General features: G+C 47.2%; 1 protein-coding gene across 1 annotated transcript; it reads right to left on the reverse strand.

Annotated features, from left to right (window-relative positions):
* Positions 1-14,905: 14,905 nt before the first annotated feature.
* dact2 (dishevelled-binding antagonist of beta-catenin 2) lies at positions 14,906-19,397 on the reverse strand. Its single transcript, XM_084020879.1, has 4 exons — positions 19,054-19,397; positions 17,709-17,841; positions 17,337-17,618; positions 14,906-17,205 (listed from the first exon to the last, which is right to left on the reverse strand). Exons 1-4 carry the CDS (start codon positions 19,309-19,311, stop codon positions 15,344-15,346), a joined length of 2,535 nt encoding a protein of 844 aa, XP_083877005.1. The 5' UTR covers positions 19,312-19,397; the 3' UTR covers positions 14,906-15,343.
* Between the last annotated feature and the right edge of the window lie 1,616 nt (positions 19,398-21,013).

Genomic DNA, 21,013 nt, shown 5'->3' on the forward strand with positions numbered 1-21,013 from the left:
TTTCTGTATTTTATTTTTATTATTATTTTATTCTATTTTAATTAATTTTCTGTATTTTATTGTAGTTCAAATTATTTTCTGTATTTATTCTATTAATTTTTTTTATTCTATTTAAATTCCTTTTCTGTATTTTATTCTATTTTAATATATTTTCTGTGTTTTATTCTATTTTAATTTATTTCCTAGATTTTATATTAAAAAAAAAAAAAAAACTCACTAAAAGCCCTGGTGCCATGCTGCACTTGGCTCCTCCCACCATCTCCTGCTCTCATGGCTCCGAACCAAATTCTGATTTCTGGATTTAAAAAAAAAGGCCACAATCTAGCATGCATTCAGACGACACACACACACACACACACTGTTGCTGTATTATTCCCCCTCATTACAGGAAGCTAATGACTGTTTTGTCTCTGATCGCCCCTCTCTCTCTCTGCTCCCGTGCAGACAGAGTTTACTGGAGTCTTAACCCAAAGTCTCCATCAGCCGTACTGTCTCCACTCCTGGTGAACTTTCCATGTAGTCATCGCTTTAAGCGCTAATTAACCATCATTCACAGTGATAATGACCGAGAATGATCACATCTAAATAGGCAACAGATGCATAACAATGTGTATATAAAAGTAATCACAACAACTGTGGTCTTTTCAGTTGCAGTGTTGGCAGAACAGACTGTCTTCATTTAAATAAATGGAAAAATAACTCTATTATCATGGTCGGTAAACTGGTAGTGCTGGCTCTGTTCAGACCTGTAACCTTTGTGTTTTGCTCTAAAAAAGAAGGCATGACTTCTGACTAAAAGCAAAACACTTCACAGAGAGAAGAAAACGTGTGAATATGGTCGGACGAGCCAAAGGTGGAAGTGGTGAAGAAAAACAGGAGGCCTGAGGCATCCAGACAGTGCTTAATTGTGTTTGTCTACTTTTATGGCCCTTTTAACTCATAAACACAGCAGCTTGTTTTTTCTGGGACGGACATGCAGGTACTCAGCTCCACCAAACCCTGAAACCCCCCCGGCTGTCTCTTTACTATCTTTGTCTCTGTCTGTGTGTGCTTTTTTTTTTTTTTTTAGGAGCATGAAGGTGGATTTGTGTGATTTCGGATGGCGTGCACCCACCCACCAGTGGAAAACGCCTCCCACTGCACTAACAGGACTGTTAACTGGTTTGTCTTTAAGCCTGACTCTCCTCGGAAAAAGAGGAGTAGAAACCACGGAGCCCCTAACTTGTAATTACCCCATGGAGGGCAATGCTCCCTTTCTCCATCTCCTCTTGAGCCCTTTGAAGATGCCCCCATAGGGAGTTGGTTGTAATCAGGACACATGACTCATTGATTACTCCTTCCAGGAACACTGCACAGGGATGGGGGGGGGGGGCAGATAGACCGGAGGTGCAGACGCAGGATGAACAGCACGGGCCCGGACCCCTTCGGACACAAATTAGATGCTATAAACAATCGGATGTGCATTGTTTTTAGTCCTGGTGGTTAGCTCAGTTGGTCTCTTAAAAATAAAATTCATTACGGGAGCAGAGGATGAGCAGCCACATGCCGAGGTTGCAGGTTTTCATTCCACCCTGAAGTCATTAGTGCACAGATTTGTACGCTGTCAGCCGGGGAGGGGGAACTAATCAGGGGATGCACCTGGTTCAGTGTCCAGGTCGCTGGGGTCAAATAAAAAAACACCCACTATCTTATATGATGAAAACATGTTGTTAAATGTAATGTGGATGTTGCACATGAACAGAATATGTGTGTCTCACATGAGTTATGATATACATTTAATGCAGTATATTTTGAACATTCCACTTTAATATCACATACAGAAAGCAATGCACTTGCTTTTAGGAGAGAAAAATAACTTTCTGTATGATGCCGTGTGAGTCGCTGTATGAGGGTACGTTGCATAATTATACTGTAAACATAAAGACAGCAAGTTTTGTGAATAAAAACTCTCTAAAGTGAGTTCTCATGGGAAGTGGCTGCCTGTCCCTGCAACACATAATTAGCCACATAACCTGCACTTTAGCCTCCCTCTCTTTACCACATCTCTGATTTCATTTCCCTGCAGTTGGCTGTCCTAAAACAAGCTGACTGAATATTTAACACATTTCTCTAAATGGCTAAAAAGGTTGTTACGTGATATTAACAACACTTATCTCTCATTGTGTGAAAGCAAAGCTACGCAGCTTCCTTTTTATCTATATTGCTGAACAGATTGTTAGAAGATGCTTCGTTTAGCGTTGAGAAAGACATCAGAACGGGCAAAGCTAGTCGACCATAAAAAAGAGATGATAAAGGATTGTCTTTTGATGTTTTCTGGGCCTGCACTCTGGACACCTGTGGGGTTGAACCCGGTGACTGGCTGTCCTATGTGAGCACGTTGAGTGGAGGTAATTGGGTCATTACTCGCCAAGAGGCTGAATTAAAGCCCGAGGCGACGCTTGAGGCGGCGAAAATGTGTATTAATTGAACTGTGAAGGAGGAGGAGAGTTGTGATTACTTTGTTCGGCAGTTTTAGTAGAATGTATTTATTCAGGATAGCCCCTTGAGATGAATCATCTCATTTTCAAGGGGGTTCTTTCATAAAATGATACACATAATATAAAGTTAAAAAAAATAAATACACATTACAGGACTTATACACAAACTCACACAGACACACACACACACACACACACACACACACACACACACACACTCTCCTAACTCCAGCTAATCCCTAGACAGCCAGATTTCAGCTTCGGAATCAATTTAGTAATATCCATGCTTACAAATAGAAAAAAAAAGTTACAGAGGTTTATAAGATACATACAGATACAACGATGATATAAATGAGATAATGAATGAGAAATTAGAATAAAATAAAAGAAATACAAATAAAATAAAAGAATTAAAAAAATTAAAAAAATAAAAAGTAACAGCAAAAAAAATTATTAAAAAATCAGAAACAAGTCTCTGAAAACAATGTTTTGTCTGTTCACAGCCATGAGTCATATAATCATATCCTTTACTTTCTGGATACAGAAGCGGTCTGATACAGGCTACAGTTTCTGTATTGAAGTGTTGTTTGGCAAACGATGAGGGGTGTGTCGTTCAGGCCTGTTCGGATGGCAAAAAACAAGAACACACACACACGGGTCACTGTCGATGACCACACCAGAACAATGGCAGTCTCAGAGTAGCATAAAAAAGCCTGCAGCCAGCCGAGTTCAAAAGCCAGAAGAAGGAATGCCGTCAACTCACCAGAAGGCTCATCGCTCACTTTGTGTCTTTATCTCGTCAGAGATGAGGATCTTTTTGTGCTGCAGATCATATGTTTGTGAATATCCTGCACTTTGTTTGTGGGGATAACATTTCAAGCATTCAGACGTTTAGAAAGCACACCATAAATAAGACAACTGTCATGCAGATGGAGGTTTGTGTGTTGGTGCGTCTGCATCTGTGTGTTTTTTAAAAGCTCTATAATTCTTTATTTGCCTGCATTTAGCACCCTGAGGCTGCTGGCCTTTATGAGGAAGAATGGTTGGTCTAATCAGGCTCTTCTTCAGGCTGGGGGGGGGGCTTATTTGCCAATTGACATTTGGTGAAAGGGTGTTAGCTAGAAAAAAAGCCCCTCACACCATGAGGTCGAAGCCTCACGCCAAAACTCATCTGGACATGTTTTGTTTGTGTGAGAAGAGGAACTCGTTTGGGAGCTCATCACACTCCGTGGTGTGAAGTGTGCTGCTCCCCGAACCCACAACCCTCCGCTCAAATCAAATTATGTAAACGCTACGTAACGTGGCTCAATCCGCCCGCACATGTGCTTCTCCCTTCGGTTTGTTTTGACAGCATAATGGATGCGTATTTACCCGCTGATAACCTGTTATTTTAGCATCATCACGAGAAATGCGGGCGCGGCCCGATTACCACCGCCGACCTCTGTAATCGCTTTTTGGCGGGACAAAACAAGATGGGTGCGATTTGTGCGATGTTGATGTGTGCAGGTTATGTAGCTTTAGCATTGAATGCGCATACGAAGTAAGGAAATCCATAATAAAACGGATATTATACTAAACGACGGCGTATCAGGGCCACTGTAGGAAAAAAAACAGAGCCGAGAGAGGGGGGCCAATATTCAGAGTAAAAAAAGTTGTGAATTTGCGACTTTTTTACGATGCTAATCACCAGCATCTATGCTAGCTAACTTCACATAAATGTCGCATTTATGTTTCTAATGAATCATCCCAACGTGTGACAACACCTCGTGCTTATTGTTGGTTTTAATTATATGAGGACAAACTGTCATCTTATGGGTGTTTATTGATCCGGGCGGTTGGGCTAACATGCTAGCGGTAGCTTTCACTTTCACAGAGGCGAAAGATGGGGGCAAGATTCCTTATTATATAAAAAAGAGTTGCTCTGTTGCTGAGTTTTCTCTGAATATTGCCCCCTCCTCTCAACTCCGTTTTTTTTTTTTTTTTTTTTTTTCCTACAGTGGCCCTGATACGGCGTTGTAGATTCTGAATTGACTAAATTGTTTTGGGCCACAGTTTTTTCTACTTACGATGTGCTTGATAAACCTACAGGATGATGCAAAATATCAGTATTTTTAAAGTGAAGTTTGATGATAATATATTGAAACCACGTCCTCTGATTCCTGCACATTTATACTGACAGCAAATCAAGTTAAATCAGGAATTAAAACTAGGAGTTCCGGTTCGGCCCCGAGGCTACTGAAGTCCAGTCTCTCCTCTTGCGTCACGCTACGAAGACTCAACAATACTCGTGCAATTTATAATGACTCGGCACTTCTGGGAGAGAGAAGCGCTTGCTATTCTGCCCGCTTTGAAAAGAAGAAGAAGAAGAAAGGCTGAGCAACGTGATGGGAGCGACGGGCCCTGGACAGTGGCGGATCTAAGCCCCTCATTAGACACCAGACTCATCCAGGGATGAAGGATGGGAATCTGCAGGGGGGCTGCGATGTCAGATTTGCTATGAGGCAATGGCAGAGCACCAGGAATGTGTAGCCAAGTAAAAAGTCAGCTGACTCGCTCTTTGAACTGAATCTCTTCACTTCACACTCCACGCTCTTTATGACTATAGTCGCTTTTGACATCCTGATTTCAGTCCGCCCATAAATACACCACAGCGACGCATCGTTGAGGTTTCTACGAGCTCCAGATGATCCGAGCGTTCAGGTGAACCCAACGAGCCAACCGGCTAAATGCTAACGTGAGACTGCTAACATACTCATTTGCCAACATGCACATTTTATGCATTCAACAATAAATAATTAAATGATTTGTTGAATAGTTGAATAGTTCATTTTGTATAAGTGTGGACCTTGACATACTGGGGAGCGGGATCACCAGCTAAAAGGATTCCTCCTCTGGGGAACATGAACATGGAAGTTGTTCAGACTCAACAAACAATTGCCATCTCCTCGAGCTACACCGCTAACTCGGCTACGGTTGCTCCAAAATCTCAAATCGGGTTGATTTTCCCATCTTGAGATTGTCTTAAACAAGATGACACATGCTTGAGGAAAATATATCAATATTAATGAATTAATGAATTAATATGATGCCAAACAGACACACTGAAGGCTCTTACCTGGTGAAAATATTTATAATTCTTTGCACTCTATAATTTTTTGTATTTACACAATAAGAGAGAAACGATCACCTCATCCATCAGAAGAAGTTCTCCTCCAGTGAGAAGAAAACAAGCCTCCATATTGAGATAAGATAAGATACACTTTATTGTCCTTGGAAGGAAATTTGTCTTGGACTCTAATGCTGTCATATAAAAAGCTGATTTACAGTAGTAACAGTACAGATTCTTTAACTTGTATTTAACAAATGGCAAAAGCCCATTGAGATCGAGGATCTCTTTCACAAGGGTGACCTGGCCCAGAAGGCAGCAGCACCAGTCAGAACCAGTATACAGACAATACATCCATATAAAGCTCCATATTGACACGTGTCTCCCAGTAAAGGTCGTTTCATCGGCAGGGCAGCGAGCTTGACCTTTCATTACGCTAAACACAGAGTGCACATCACTTCTTAATGGAGCCCATGTTAACAACAGGTGATTGATGACCACTATTCCCCTGCCACCACTCCTGGGAAACCCCAATGGTGCATTTACAGTAGTGCATTACTGGTGTGTGAAATAATGGATCTCACACCTGGAAGAGTCTTGCAGCCCAGATTGCAGTGATGAGCTGATGTCCGTTTAGAAGGGTCAGATTACTCCTCCTTTACTCCATCCTTCTATAAATACGGCTGCTTTACAAATCCACTTATGCACAGTGAGATGTCCTAACCTCCGGCGTAAGAATGTGCCCAATGTTGAGTAGGGCATTTGCATTCTAGCCGCTACTATGGAGAAGTGACATAACAGCTCAGCCCTCGCACACTATTGTCATCTAAGATTAGTTCTCTGTGTGTGTGTGTGTGTGTGTGTGTTGCTCCTCCATAGAGGACCCAAAGACTTCACTGCTGCCATTGTGGAGACCGGGCAATCCTGCGCCTCACCGCGGGATTGCCCAAGACGCTCGGTAAACACAGGAAACACAACCCCCCCCCCCCCCCCCTAAACACAGCCCTTCTGTGTTTGGAGGACTGCCATGACAACACAGTGGATCTCCTGGAGAGGCTGTTTGTGAGGTGGATACACACTGAGATATGCCCAAGCGGTGGCCCTCTTTCCTGCGGGAGAAGTTCCTGTCACACCAAGAACCCCCAAAAAAAGAAAGAAAGCGTCCCGCTGCGGGGACACGAAGTGAATCCGCTCTCGGCTTCATTTATTCATTGTGAAGGAATGTAAGGATAAAAATCTAATGTAAATAGTCTAATCTGCTCCGAGGGCCTTTTCCACCGGGGGTCTGCAGATAAGAACTGCTCTGTGGGGTTTTTGACACCGTGAACCTGCTCTGATCTTTAATGTTGCCGAGGATCTCCAGACAGCTCTCTCTCCCTCTCTCTCTCTCTCTCTCTCTCTCCAGATACAACCGTCAAGGCTAATCTGCTCTGCAAGCACAGGTCATCTGGACGCCAGATCCATGCAGAGCCGGCATCAAAGCTGGACTCTCAAACTGTCTCTACCTCATCCTTCTCTTTGTTTTCACCCCCTTTTTTCTTTTAATGGCTTCAATGACCAGAGTGGAGGAAATCCACATCCATATGCCCCATCCTGCAAAGATCAGCCAGAGAGGATGGGCATTGATCCAACTAGAGCAACACCCAGCACCGATCAATAGAATAGATCGGCTGCTGGAGTGTGACGGTCGTCAAACTGCACTAAACGGCTGACGGGAGCCTCCGAGCCCCCCTTCCTCGTCCGTCCGTCATCTTCCGCCTTATTTATGTAATGATTATGGCGTTTTGTTAAGTGGCGCCATGAGGTAGCGTGACTGCATAATCCCGACTGAGACCGTATCGTGCCGAGTTCCCACGGCAAAAAAAAAAAGTACTATAATTGTGGGTTTGAAGGAGAACACCTCACTACCTCATTACCTTCACACAAAGAAGAACCTGCACGCCTTCATTGTTTGAAATTAGCACTTAGCACACAAAATACAGAGCTGCTGTTTGCTTAATATGTCTGAAAATGCTCCGAACACCCACTCGTTACAGTACTTTGTACCAACCAAGTGTTTTATGGCTCCGTTACACCCTGTTGCATCAACACTGTGCAGGTTTCTATGAATAATCTTGTCATGTAGCCGCTGATTCTGCCGTGGAGATAGCCGAGGCCTATCACACTTCCAACTTAACGTACAGAGAACCGACGTTAGATAGAGTTTCAACGCCGCTTTGATGTTCAAACTTGACCTCATCAGGAATAAGCGCAGAAACACACTCTCACGTCTCTACTTTCCGAAGGGAATCACGTTATTGTGCAACTCATCTGGTTGTATTTTAATGTAAGACACGTGACAAAAGAAAAAAAAAAAAGGGGGGTTCACGGTTTGCAGTCCTCTTCTGAGATCTTCAAAATCTCCTGTCCTTCATGTGCAAATCCCCCCTCAACAAACTGGCCTAGAGTGTCACCCTGGGTTGTCCTGTTCAAAGGAGCTCCGGGGTCAAACCTGCCAGGTCAAGCTCCCTCAACGTGACAAGAGTTTACCCCCTTCTCTCTCCCCCCAAAAAACACATGGGGCCCCAGATAGACTGTCATCCTTCCTTCCACTGCAGGCCTGTGGTGATTTACTGCCTCGGTAAACACCCCATATAAACATATCATCCACATGTCATCGTCCAGGCCTCTGGGGAGGAGGGGGTCCACATTTGAAGATTTATCCCACATCTCCGCTGGCTGTTATCGTGATGAAATACGGCTCGTGATAGGATGTCTTCAGGAGTCCCTTCATCTTTGCCACCGGAGCAAAAAAGAAATCTTGGTTTATCTCGGAGCACATTCACTGTCAGGTGTTAATGTTTATCTTCAGAGCCATAAAAGGAAGTGGAGTTGCCACCCTTTTAACATATTTATGCCAGGAAGCCGTGGTGCTAACAGCCTGGAGCAGATAAAAAGGAAAGGCATGCCATATGTTGCCTTTGGGTACCACTGTGAAAACACACCGTCCAGCCACTCCAAATTAACATAATTAATGAGGAATTACCTTCCTCCTGATAAATCCTAGTTTTTTAATTGTATCACCAACAACTTACAGACGAATTGTTCAACCGGCTCCCCCTTTAGATAAATCCTTTCTTAATACCTCTGACCCCTGCTCACAACAAGATCCATTTCTCATCTGTAAGCCTTCCCCTTCAACTTTCCCTAAACCCCCCCCCACTACAAAGGGTTCAGCCCGGCGCTCCCCCATCAGCTGCTTTTGTGTCATGTTTCAAAGAGCCATTCATCAGGATAACATACACAAATGACAATACCATGCATCGCCTCAAACTTTTGCCCCCCTGACGTATTCGTGTGTGATGCCTGACAGATGACTCCAAATATTTGGGTGTAAGCGCCCCCCCCCTGATGCTAACTGGGTTAGCATGTGCCTTTAAAGCCGACGCTTTCACGCTTTTCTACCGACATCGACTCGAACCGATCCAGGTCTGGCGTGACGGCGACAGCTGTTTGAACCTGTCTGTCGTCATCCCTGCTTCCTACGGGTATAGAGAATAATACTGCACGGATAGGATCAGTCTTACCCTGCGTGACTTCTGACCCCCTGTCCAAAGACCTCCTCCCCTAAATGTGCGAGTGGAGCCGGCTGAAATTACATTCGCCTGCTCTGTAGTGTTTGTTTTCGTTTTTTTTTGCTTTGACAAAAACAAACTGAAATAGATACTAATGCAACAAAAAAGAGTTATATTGTGCTTTTGATTCTCAGGGTGTGTTGAGGAAAGAGCCAGTTTCTCCCTGTTGGATGCTTTCCACTACACCTGCGAGCTGGGACCTGCCTCAGACGGGCGAGCGCAGACTAAACCACTAACTATACCTGGGAGACAAAAGCCAACCAGCCATACAGCAAACTCCTGACCCCAAGGAAATGCTGCAGTTGGCCCCATGACAAGCAGTTTTCCCCCCACGGCTGAATCCAATTTAATTGGTACGGCCTACCTACGCTTTTCCCAGCATCCCAAAGAAGCAATTAATAAACGGTTTCAAACGGAGGAGAAGTGAAAGGGGAGGACGAAGGTGCCCTAAAACTGTGCTAACCAAACAGCCTCCCATCAAATGAATAGAATATCGACCCTTTCGGATGCACCAGCTGAGCTCGTCTGAGCACTAGAAATAGAGGAGTGGAAGTTTTTTTTATGGGTGCTAAAGGGGAGAGAGTCCATTAGGCTGTAGGAAGACTGAGCCTTCAAGTAGGCCACCGTGAACACACTCACCGACGGGTTTATGGCGTCTTAGCCGGAGAGCAGTCACACATGAAGGGCAGGCAAATATGAGGAGGTGATAAGTGGAGATAGATAAAAACAAATGCCAGTGCACCTTTATGGGCGAAGAAGAGGAATCCAGGTTTTAAGACTCAAACGAGATGTGAGAGGTTGGTTGGAGAGGGACTTGTTAGGGGAGGGGGGGAGGGTGGTACCTGTTGGGTCCCCATGTTCTGCTGTCACTCTGATCTTATCAGGGGGCCCCGACCAAGAGGAGGACCAGCTGTCACTCTCTTCCCTCTTTTGATCTCTCCTTTCAGAGCTCACGCCGCTTCAGAGTGGAGGCTTGTTTTTGTTCATAATGAGGATTGGTGGCTTTGTTGGCGAGCCAGTTGACAAACCCCACAGTAGAGAAAATCAAGATAAAGCGAGATGGTTACAGCTCTCTGAAGGATCTTGTTCAATTAGGTTGTTTAGAGCCCGGGGCTTGACAAAAGCTGCAGAGAGCAGAAACAGGATGCCCTGCTCATAAAACAGCCAGGACGTCCTCACAAAGACACTGATAAAAACACACTGAAAGGAGGGGGGGATTCATGGAGGAAGCTGCCCTCACAAACACTACTGTAGCTGCACCTCATGAGCTCATGTCCTCCTTAGAAAACTGCACACTCACAATCCGGCTAAGCTGCAGAGAGACTGTCGCTGTAATTATTTTTGCTCACTCGAGCACAAACGACTGTTTTTATAAACGTCGAGCTCGAGTAGCGCCGGCGTGAAAATAAGAGTCAATTCACACAGGATTAGCGGATTAGCGCTGTTATTTTTTCAGGTCCCGCTCATTTGTATAATCTTCAATGTTTTCTGCTCGCCGTGTTAACAACATTGCTTTTTGCCATTTAGGGACGGCGACGTCTATCTGTTCTGAAATACCTGCATTCCTGATCCCCAGAGGATGAATCCTACCACTTGAGTGATCCGCTGACGCTCCCTGAGAGATCGAGATCCACATGTGAGGTTTTGAGTGAAGAATCTCAACAAACTATTGGATGTCAAAGGACATTCATTATTCCCTGAGGATGAACCATAGCATCAGATCACAACTTAAACTTTGGTTTGTGATGGTTTGTTGAGATTGAAGATTAACATCATAATTTCAGGGTTGTCGGTGTGAGCATGTTAGCATGCTAATAGCATTTTCACTGAAGCGGTATTAAGAAGAGGCAATGATTAAAAGTATTTTTAAACAAACTAATGAGCTCTATCTTTATATCGCATGTCATACGGGTCATATTACAGCGTAGTCCGATTATCTGTCCCGTAAATATATCTCTTCGTTAGCCAAAGAAAGCCCTCCGCCGGCACGCACAGGGATTTCAGATTTCTCTCCGTCTTAACACAATTGCTTGGCAGGAGCGACCGAAACACCCACAATGCCCTCTGAGTGCGTGCTCCCCATACACGGCGAACTTTTGAACCACCTCTTGACCACAGCGTGAAGAGGTCCGAGACAATGGTTAGTAAACACACGGGGAGTGAATGAAGGGATTAGGCATTAAATGACAGGATGTGCTTAAAGAGGGGCAGGTGGTGGTTCAGAGGGGGGGGAGACTGGCTAAGCCCCACTTTTTTTTTTTTTTTTTCCAGGATTGGAAACATGGTGCATCTCCTCGTGACTTTCTCTACAGTTTCCCTCGTCTTCTTCACGCTTCACCTCGTCTTTCCTCCGTTAGCTCATCATCTTCATCATATCCCTCGGCTTTCTACTTCATCTCGCTGTTCTCTATCTCTATTACCCCACACACACACACACACACACACACACACACACACACACACACACACACACACACACACAACCAGAGGAGCCTGCTCCTTAACTCCGGCCTCAGACTATTGACATTCATGAGGTTGGACATTCCGGTCCAGCCCCATTCATATGTACAGTAAGCAAAGGGACAAAAGGGCCACCTCACACACTGTAGCCCCCCCTCCCCCGTGCAAAAGGTCGCAGAGTCACCACAGACGATAACGTACCACGTTGTTGGCGTAAACAATGTAAATTCAATACAACAAAGTTGACACAAAACGCTGCTGTTTGACACAAAACGCTGCTGTTTGCGCCTCATCTGTCTGTAACTTCATCAAACTGGAGAGAATCCATCTTTCTTCACAGGAACACGGACAAACACACCAGAGGTGCATTGTGGGAGTGGAAATCCCCTCTCATCGGGAGTGGTAATGAGTTTCTGAGCTCCCGCTTGTCAACATGTTAAATCTTCCATCTGAGGCCCGGCAGCAGCATCTCTCTCCGTGGTTCCTTACATCAGCGAAAGCACCGTTAAGAACATCCAGCTGGGAAAAATAGATGTATGGCTGCGAGGGAAGAAACGCAGCAACTACAAGATAAGCAGTGATACTCTCCATGTAGAAACTAGAAATATCAACCTGCAGCGGTATGGCTCCACCAACCAGTGAGGTCAAAAGGTCGCCACTACTCCATTTAATCCTTTTACACATTTGTGTGAAATTAGCATTTAATTAGCATCAAATCTCATCTTATCAGTTCAAGGAGTTTCAGGGATATCACCATGACGACCTTGACCTTTGACAACCAAAATCTGATCAATTCATCCCATAAAACACCCGATGGTGTATTATGAGTTTCGATGACGGAGGCGGACGGAGGAGGCAGACCCCCCCCCCCCCCCCCCCCCAACTGTGAACCCTAAAGTCAAAGTTGAATTAACACCTGTCTGCGACACGCCCTCCGTTATCTTAATGACATCAGAATGACATCATGTCTTTCCGTTAGATGAAGACCTGAGTGGAACGTGTGTCTACTGAAGGAGATGTTGGGAGCACAGTGACCTGATGTGTAATCAGATCAATGACCAAAGCGGCTCAGAGGCCAGCGTTTCGCTGCATTAACTCCGTGTTTACGTGTCCCAGTGCTCTGAGTAGTTTGGCACGACCCTTCCGCCTACTTATACCTTCAGAGGCAGCGAGCGCTGGAAAAGCTGGGTTTGAGTGCAAAGTCAATTATCAGGATTTTTCATTTGCTGGCTACTTTCACTAAATGTGAAAAAAGAAAATAAAAATACAGCTGTGTCGTGGCTCTCCGTGTTCATACGGTTATAAAGACCGACAGGTGTGGTGTCAGCTGAGATCCCCTCGCCACATCTGTAGTCTGTCAGGGGGCTTGAAAGCCCACCGTGACACACCCCCCCTATAATATATAGAATATCACGAGCGAATCCTACTGGCAGGTGTGTAACTGTACACCTGCTGCACAGCTGGCTGCTTCCATTCTGACCCCCAGAGGGTTCATCCAATTAGATTATGTCGTTAAGGCTTCTGCAGGCAGTAGAACAGGTGAACTCGCCTTCTTGCAACACACTCAAACAATGAGTCCAAAGTAACACACACACAAACACACACACACACACACACACACACACACACACACACACAGAGGAGCCCAGAGACAGCGACACACACAAACAGGCCCCCCTGACCTCCCCATTGTTGGGGGAGACCCTCCGAGATGAGGCGGCTCTACAGCCTGAAAGGGTCAGCAAGCACACAAGGTCAAGCCGCCGCGGTTCCCCGACACACTCAGCATCAAAGGCAAGTCCGCCGCATGTCACGCTCCCCTCCGAGTCGGGCCGAAGACAGCAGCACTAATCCCACCGCTCTGGTGGGAGGTCGGAGGTCGGCTGGATGTACAGCAACTAATAAGTTCCATTGTAGCCACGACTCGAAACTACAACAAAATCTTTGATGTGTAGACTTTCTCTCGTGTTTCTGACGAATGGAAGGAAAAGAAAGTAACACTGCCCGTTTACATGAAGGGAAAAGGCAGATATCTCAACACGGTTTGGCCTCTGATTTACACGAAAACCTCGTTTTTATCACAGAAAACGATTCTTTGTAAAAACAAAGTGGAGATTTCTGATAACGCCGGGGATGTGTTGTCGTGGAAGTCGCTCGTGTTATTTGTTGTTGATTCTGAGGATTCTGATTGGCTTGCATGGCTTCATCCTTCTCCCTACACTGCCGCCCATGGCTTTGGCATCGTTATAATGGCGCTCGATGGCGGATTTATGCAGGTTGATGTAAATGACAACTTTTTTTCAAACGGAGGGGGGGGATATTCGTTTCTCTAAATCCTTATGTGAAAAAGTGGCCTTATACTTCAAAGGCCTTTTTCTTTCTCTGCTGGCAAACTTGAGTTAAACGAGAGGGGATGAATTAAACGGAGGCTCCGTTGGTCTTGGAAAAGAACGTGATTAAATCTGCAGGGAGCAGAAACTTCAAAGTAAAATTTGATGAAATGCCGAAAATGTTTGTCAGCCCTTTAAGCTTCTTAGTTGGAAACTTTTAAGGTCAGAGAGGATTTCTGTGATGGGGGGAAACGTTCTTACGTGTACGACCACGGGAGTGCTGCTTACCTTCACGAGTGGCCTCCTGCTCACCCCGTCGTCTTAACTTTTAATGGAAGGAATGCAGAGGCAGATTTTGGAAATGAGATTATTGGGGGCGACTCTGTGCAGCTGCCCACTGTTTAATCTCCTCATGACAGCTCAGAAATGAGGAGCCTCTTATCATCCGTCATTCCTTCTAAATCCCATGTGCCCCCCCTTCAGAAAACACACCAACTGTTTTAAAACCTCTCCTCAGAAACCTGAGCTTCTTCCTCTGCCGTCGTCTTAACGTTTGTCAAACTGTTTGCTCACATTTAAATGGCCGAGGCTGATAAGTCTCACCCTCTAATTAAACGTGACTGTCTTGTTGCAGGCGCAACTTATTAAACCAGCAGCTGGGCAGGAAACCAGATAAGGAGCCGTTAGCCCTATCTGTGCTAAATTGGGTCCACCTCAGCGGGACGTCTGTGAGGATTAAGAGGAAACTTTTCCCCCCCAACATGTCTGATAAATAATCACCAGAAGGAGGGAGGAAGTCGGCAGGAAAATTTGCAAACATGTGTGCTCTCTGATGAAGGAAAGTTAGCTTCCACTTATCGGCTAATAACGCTGCTAGCCAACTAAAGATAAAAGAAAATACAAAAACAAGTATCCCAATGCATATTAAATACGTTTATTCTAAAAGACAAATACGGATAGTAATAACCAATGATCAAAACGAAGAATTTATCAGGAAAACTATTTGCAATAAGACGTATAAAAGACCGGTTTTTATTTCTCACTTATATAACAGGAACACCCATGGAAGTCTCTATTGCAGCCAACATGCTATGACATGCCATAATTACAACATAAATATTTACAAATTAAGTGTAAATATGTTATACATGCTTTTATACAATGCACCATTTTGTACAGTTTAAGGTTCGACCATTGAAAATTCTTGATTTTTTTTTTTTTTTTAACAAAACAACAGTGTCTGCTTCTCAGGGATCATTCAGGATGTTGAGCTCAAAGAGTTCCCAGAATGTTTTGATAGCATTTCCCCTCAGCCCTCTCCATTTTCAGTCCTCACTCAGCCCCGGGGGGGCGTCGCTACACCAGGGTCATGACCTTCAGGGAGGCCGGCTGGAACCGCCGGATCTTCTTCTTCAGGGCTCGGGAAGCTTTGATGCGGCAGGCCGGCGGCGGCTCGGGGCGTGGGAGCGGCTGCAGGGGCCGTCCAGCTGCGGTGGGCCCCAGAGAGGCTTCGGCCCACACCAGACCCCTCTCCTCCTGGCTGTCCACCTGGTCCTCCTCGTCCAGGGACAGGCTGCTGTCGGAGTCCGAGAGGGACTGGAAGCTCCGGCTGGACTCGCTGTCCCCGAAGCGGTTGGTGGTGTTGTCGCTCATCTCGCCCTCGCTGCTCTCGGCGATGGTGGAGTGGAACAGCGAGGCGCATTCGGCCGAGTACTCGGACTCGCAGCGGGGCGGGTAGAGGCTGGACATGTTGAAGGCCGCCGGGGGGTATCTGGCGTTGAGATGGTGGAGGAAAGAGTTGGAGGACAAGGAGGTCGGGAAGGGGCGAGGAGGTCTCGTCCACTGGCCTGACTTGGCGCTCACGCTGCGGATCATCTGCATGCCCCCGGACGTCTGGACATGGGGGTCTTTGGACCTCTGGCGCTGAGCACACGGGGCCTGGAGCACCTCCACATCGGAGGGCCATCTGGCCCCCAGCCTCCTCCTCCTCTGCTCCGCGGGCTGCTCGTACTCCGGGCACGGCAGGCGGCGGCTCCTGCTGCTGGACTTTGCCCCGGCGGGGACGGGATGTGGCTTGGGGTGGACCTTGTGGGTGTACACGAGTCCCGGGCTACAGTGGCTGGAGTCCGATCCCGAGCCCTGCCTGCGCTCCTCCGTGTGACAGCTGGAACATTTCTGCGTCGCCTTTCCTTTTCCCGATCTCCTCTGGTCCCCCTTGGTCCCGCCGCCGGCCTCCCTGGTCCTCTCGCCCGAGGAGAAGCCGTGCTGCAGCCTCGCCGACCGCGGCTTCTCGCTGCTTTTCCGTCGCAGCTTCACGGCTTTGGTTTTACGGTCCGCCTGTCTCACCTTGACCCTCTGGGACCCGGCAGGAACAAATTTGGCGTGCACAAACTCAGGGGAGGCCGCGGGACCGGCGTGAACCTCCTGACTCTCCTCTGTGCTGGAGCTGTGGGCCGCCACGGACCTCTGCCTGTAGCCCTTCCTCTCTTGCGGCTCTAGATGATCCTCACATCTGTTCTCCGAACCGCCTCTCGCTGCTGCACCGGCTTGGGCTTTATCACTCTTCCTCAGAGATAAAGTGGTGACCTCATCAGAGCTGTACTCCCTCATGGCAACGGGATAGGAGTATCGGTATGAGACCTCCGGGGCTCTCGCCGGCTGATTGCGGTTTGCGTTATCGGCCGACTCTTGGCTGGAGAACGTCATGCAGTGTCTCTTCTGGTTGCTATCTACGGGGGTGATGCCGGTCTGAGGGGGGAGGGGCTGCAGCGTGGACGCATCCTTCTGAAACACCTCGGGATACACAGTTAAGACCTCGGTGGGCCTCCTGTGATAGCCACCGTGTGTCTGCAGAGCCTCGGCGCCTGTTTCACTCTGGATTTTGCTCAAGCTGCGCAGGAGGAGCTTGTCGATGTAACCCAGGGTCTTGGTGTCGTAGCCCATGGGTGCCCTTTGGAGGGTGTCGGAGCCGTTCACCGGCGGTCCCTGGAGTCCGGGCGCCGTCGGCTCGCCCCCGTGGGAAAAGATGGGGCTCTGGAGAGCAACGGCGTGCAGCGGGCTGGGGTAGTGGTACACCTCGGCCCCGCTGCGGGACACCAGGTTGCTGTGGAACTTGGAGTCCAACGTGGAGGTCTTCAGGTTCGAGCACGTCGTGGGTTGCTTTGCTTCCACGGACTTGTAGTAGCTCGGCCCGTGAGCCATCATCCTGTCGAGATCGCCTGATAAACGCAAAATACAGATGAAATCACTCATCCGCAGAAAAAAACAACATTGTGCAGGAAAATGTTACGTTGCTAAGTAACAGTTGCATGGTTACGACATCTCAAGAGAGACAGTGAGACTCCGTTACCTGTCGACACAGGTCTGGGTCGAGCCTTTTCGGTGCTCGCTCGGATCCTGCTGCTGCCCAGATGGAGGCCCGAGGCCCGCGGGGGGGTCGGGTGGGTGGCGCTCTCGTCGGCGGACCGCCGGCGGCACGCTTCCACCTGTGACGGGAGGCCGATGTGGGAGTTGGCGGGGCTCGTGGGGAGGAGGAGGAGGCTGGTCTGGGAGGACGACAGACACTCGCTGTACACGGAGGTGCAGGAGTTGGACAGCGAGCAGGAGCCGCCGTCGCTGAGCTCATAGAAACCTGCAGAAACAACCCATCAGTTTCCTCTCAGGATCAAACATGACAGCTGTGGGTGGGGGGGGGGGGTCATAAGACGGTTTGCCTACACACCTGAACTCGGCCTGCTGTCGCTCTCCAGCTGCTCCGTGGACGCCTTGCTCACGTCCAACTTCAGCTCGCTGATCTGTTGGTCCAGCTGCTGCAAGTGAGTCTTCAGGCCGACGTCCTGTTTCCGAAGACGAGACTGTGAAAACGGACGAGACGTTTTAGCCGCATGTATGGAGCAGTACGACCTGAACCAACAGAAGGGGGGGAGGGGGGTTACGCAATAAAGCTCCCCCTCGACACACGTGGATACGATTACAGTTTATTCTCTGTGCAGGTGAGAATGAAGCAGGGAAGTCAGGATGGCGGTTGGAGATCCTCTAGTTTGACAAAGGCAGGGCCTGTTCGGATGGAAAGATGCTCTAATGTACCGCCGTCAGAAAAACAAAGGCATCTCAGCTGTGGCTGATGATTAACCCCAGCAGGACATGGGGGAGCCTGGTGGTGGGTGACTCATTTCTCCCCCACAGCGAGGGCCTGGCCATTGTGTAAACTAATGGAGGAGGAAAAGCTTTAGAGGGGGGGGGGGGGGGGGGGTGATGAAGGACTGTTTGCTTTGCAGCCAGGGCCGAGCATTTTTACTGTTACAGTGGTTCTTTAAATAAAAAAAAACAAACACGACAGCACGCCGCCTGCAAAATGGCACCATTTTAATTAACACCTCGTTATGAAGTTAGTTTGGTTGAGTTTCATTTAAACTGCTGCTGCAAAAACAAAACAGACTTCTTGCAAAGTGTTTCTGGGTCATTAAGTCTTTATGTAGGCGGTGGTGTGTGTGTGTGTGTGTGTGTGTGTGTGTGTGTGTGTGTGTGTGTGTGTGTGTTTTAATATGGGGTGTTGTGAGTCTGCCACCATTTTGCATGAACACAATTTAACCCATATGTTGAAGGACTTTACAGTCATTTCATGCATTTGCTGAGTTCTAGTAAAAGTAAAAGCACCTTAATCCGATTAAATCCGATTAAACAGAAAACTCTACAACTTGTCTCAAACACTCAGTGGCATCTCATCACCACCACCCTTAAAAACACACACAACGTTATATATATATATATATATATAGTGGTTAATGATTGAGGTTTGCAACCCCCTGCAGCGTGCACATGCACTGTGCGCGCGTGCACGCACCCAACTCAAAGTCCTCCCGGTCCTGCAGTGAACCTTGATTTATGACACCCATCCTACTTCCTACCCCCAGCTGAGAGCATGAAAGTGTGTCTGCCAAGAATGGAAGAGGAATGCTCATGAGCATCCGCTGACTTTCATTCTCATGACAATAAAAATAATAAAGAAGTACGTTAGAAATAAACTTGTAATGTTTTTGATATTGATTATATTTATGGCTTCCTACCAGCTGTTGCTTCAGGGTCGTCAGCGTGGCCTCCAGCCGCTGCTCCTCGGCCCCCATCGGCCCCGCCTGGACTGCGGGGACCGGCTCCTCCCGGTCCATCCTCAGCGCCCAGCTCACCATGTCGCTCTGCCGGTCCTTCAGCAGATGCAGCTCCTGGAGGCCGGCCAGGGCAGCCTGCAGCCTCTCCCCGACCCTGCTGCGGTCTAGTCCGGCCGCGGCGCTCATCATCCCCGCGCAAGAGCCCTTCCTGCTCAGCATGCTGGAGCGCGTCGAGGTCCGGGCATATCCAGAGACAACACGCTGGGAGAGTCGTGGTTCCTCGCTGTCCTGCTGCTGCTGCTGCTGACCTGTTTGGTTTTTAAACTACCTGTTAGAATAAACGTTGAGCTCAGAGGAGAGACGGGGCTCCTCCCACCCTCCTCCTGATTGGCTGCCTCCCCCTCCCGAGTCCCAGTGAACATCTGGTCCTAATCCTCCCCATTCAAGCCCTCATGGAGCTGCCCAGGCATGCACCGCCTCATCTACATAATACCACATGGCAGCGACCAGTGTATTATCATGCTGTTTACACTATTCGGTGTTTTTATTCTCTCCAGTAGGACTCAGACAACCAGCCAGCAAATACACACACAACTAATGGAACCACGTGAAAAGCGTGCACTGAAGCACTTCTCAGTTAATTAATGCACACAAGGATTACAAAGATGGACTTCTGTGCAAAACTCCAACCATTAAATCAAATTAACAGAATTAATCTAGAGCACATCAGACTTTTTATTTTATTCACTCAAACAAATGGCAGAGAAAACTACTTCTACAAAACTAGGAGAACTAGGAGGCAACGTGGTGGCAGCATAGAGCAAGGGATAGATTAATGCCGCCACCTGGTGGTGAGGAACAATACTACAATTTAAGCCACATGCATGCGTCCTATGCTGAGAAATCAGCTGCATGTAATGGAGCTTTGAATGCACGTTTACACAGAGAGATGGTGGAAAGAAAAGCCAGAAAATATAGACATTAAAAGTGGGTTTCAACACTTTGAATGGAGATTAAAGGAAAGTATTTCATTGTGGTATTAAAGTAAATATTCGTAGAATGACAGAAGGCCAGGGGACAGTTCTTGTACTTAAAAACTATTTATTTCTTGTAAAATAATGCACCATGGCACCTTAATTACATTCAGAATACAAAACAAATCCCATTGAGAATAAGAAGACAGACAGACAGACAGACAGACAGACAGACAGACAGACAGACAGATAGACAGATAGACAGATAGATTTATTGATCCCTATGGGAAATTTTAAAGGGTTGCTCAGAAAGCAGTACAGATTGGATTAAGCCAGACTGAAAGCCAGACTAAGTCAGTGTGTTGTATGACAGCCTGACTGCTAAACACAGGCTTTTTCTTGAAAGATGAACTTTGTGTTCGAGGGCCACATGAATAAAAAGACACTGACCGTGGACTTCTCCCCCAGTCGGGTCAGCATGTGGTGAACGCTGATCATCAGGTACTCTGATGACCTCAGTCAGCAGCAATGAGGCCCTGGAGGAGTCCACTTAAACGGTGCTGCTGGCTTCATCTTAACAGGAGAATATGATCCGTGAATTATCACGAAACGCAATGCAAACACCTGGCCGCCTTATAACTGATCGTTCTCTCCACACTGAAGGCCAGGAAAGCCACATTTCAGCCGTAGAGAACCCAGAGTTCTGCTGCTCAAAGGGCTCGCACCTGAACTCCATCTCATATTTATAGGCTCCTCCCACTTCCTGCTGCCCCTCGGACTGTGGTCCAATCCCAATGCCCATGACTCCCAGGTGAGGGAATAGAATAGAATAGAATAGAATAGAATAGAATAGAATAGAAATTGACTGGGAAATTATTTTGACACAGCAGAGTCAGCAAAAAACACTCTGTACAACATCACATAAATAGAGAAACAAGATATATACA

This window comes from Eutrigla gurnardus (assembly GCF_963514095.1).
Source record: "Eutrigla gurnardus genome assembly, chromosome: 11".
NCBI lineage: Eukaryota > Metazoa > Chordata > Actinopteri > Perciformes > Triglidae > Eutrigla > Eutrigla gurnardus.

Excerpts from the sequence above, each read along its gene's own strand:
- dact2 (XM_084020879.1), bottom strand. The coding sequence starts at position 19,311 with ATGCTGAGCAGGAAGGGCTCTTGCGCGGGGATGATGAGCGCCGCGGCC. Across the intron at positions 17,842-19,053 it reads CGACCCTGAAGCAACAGCTG|TCTCGTCTTCGGAAACAGGA; the intron begins GTAGGAAGCCAT and ends CCGTTTTCACAG. Across the intron at positions 17,619-17,708 it reads CGACAGCAGGCCGAGTTCAG|GTTTCTATGAGCTCAGCGAC; the intron begins GTGTGTAGGCAA and ends TTGTTTCTGCAG.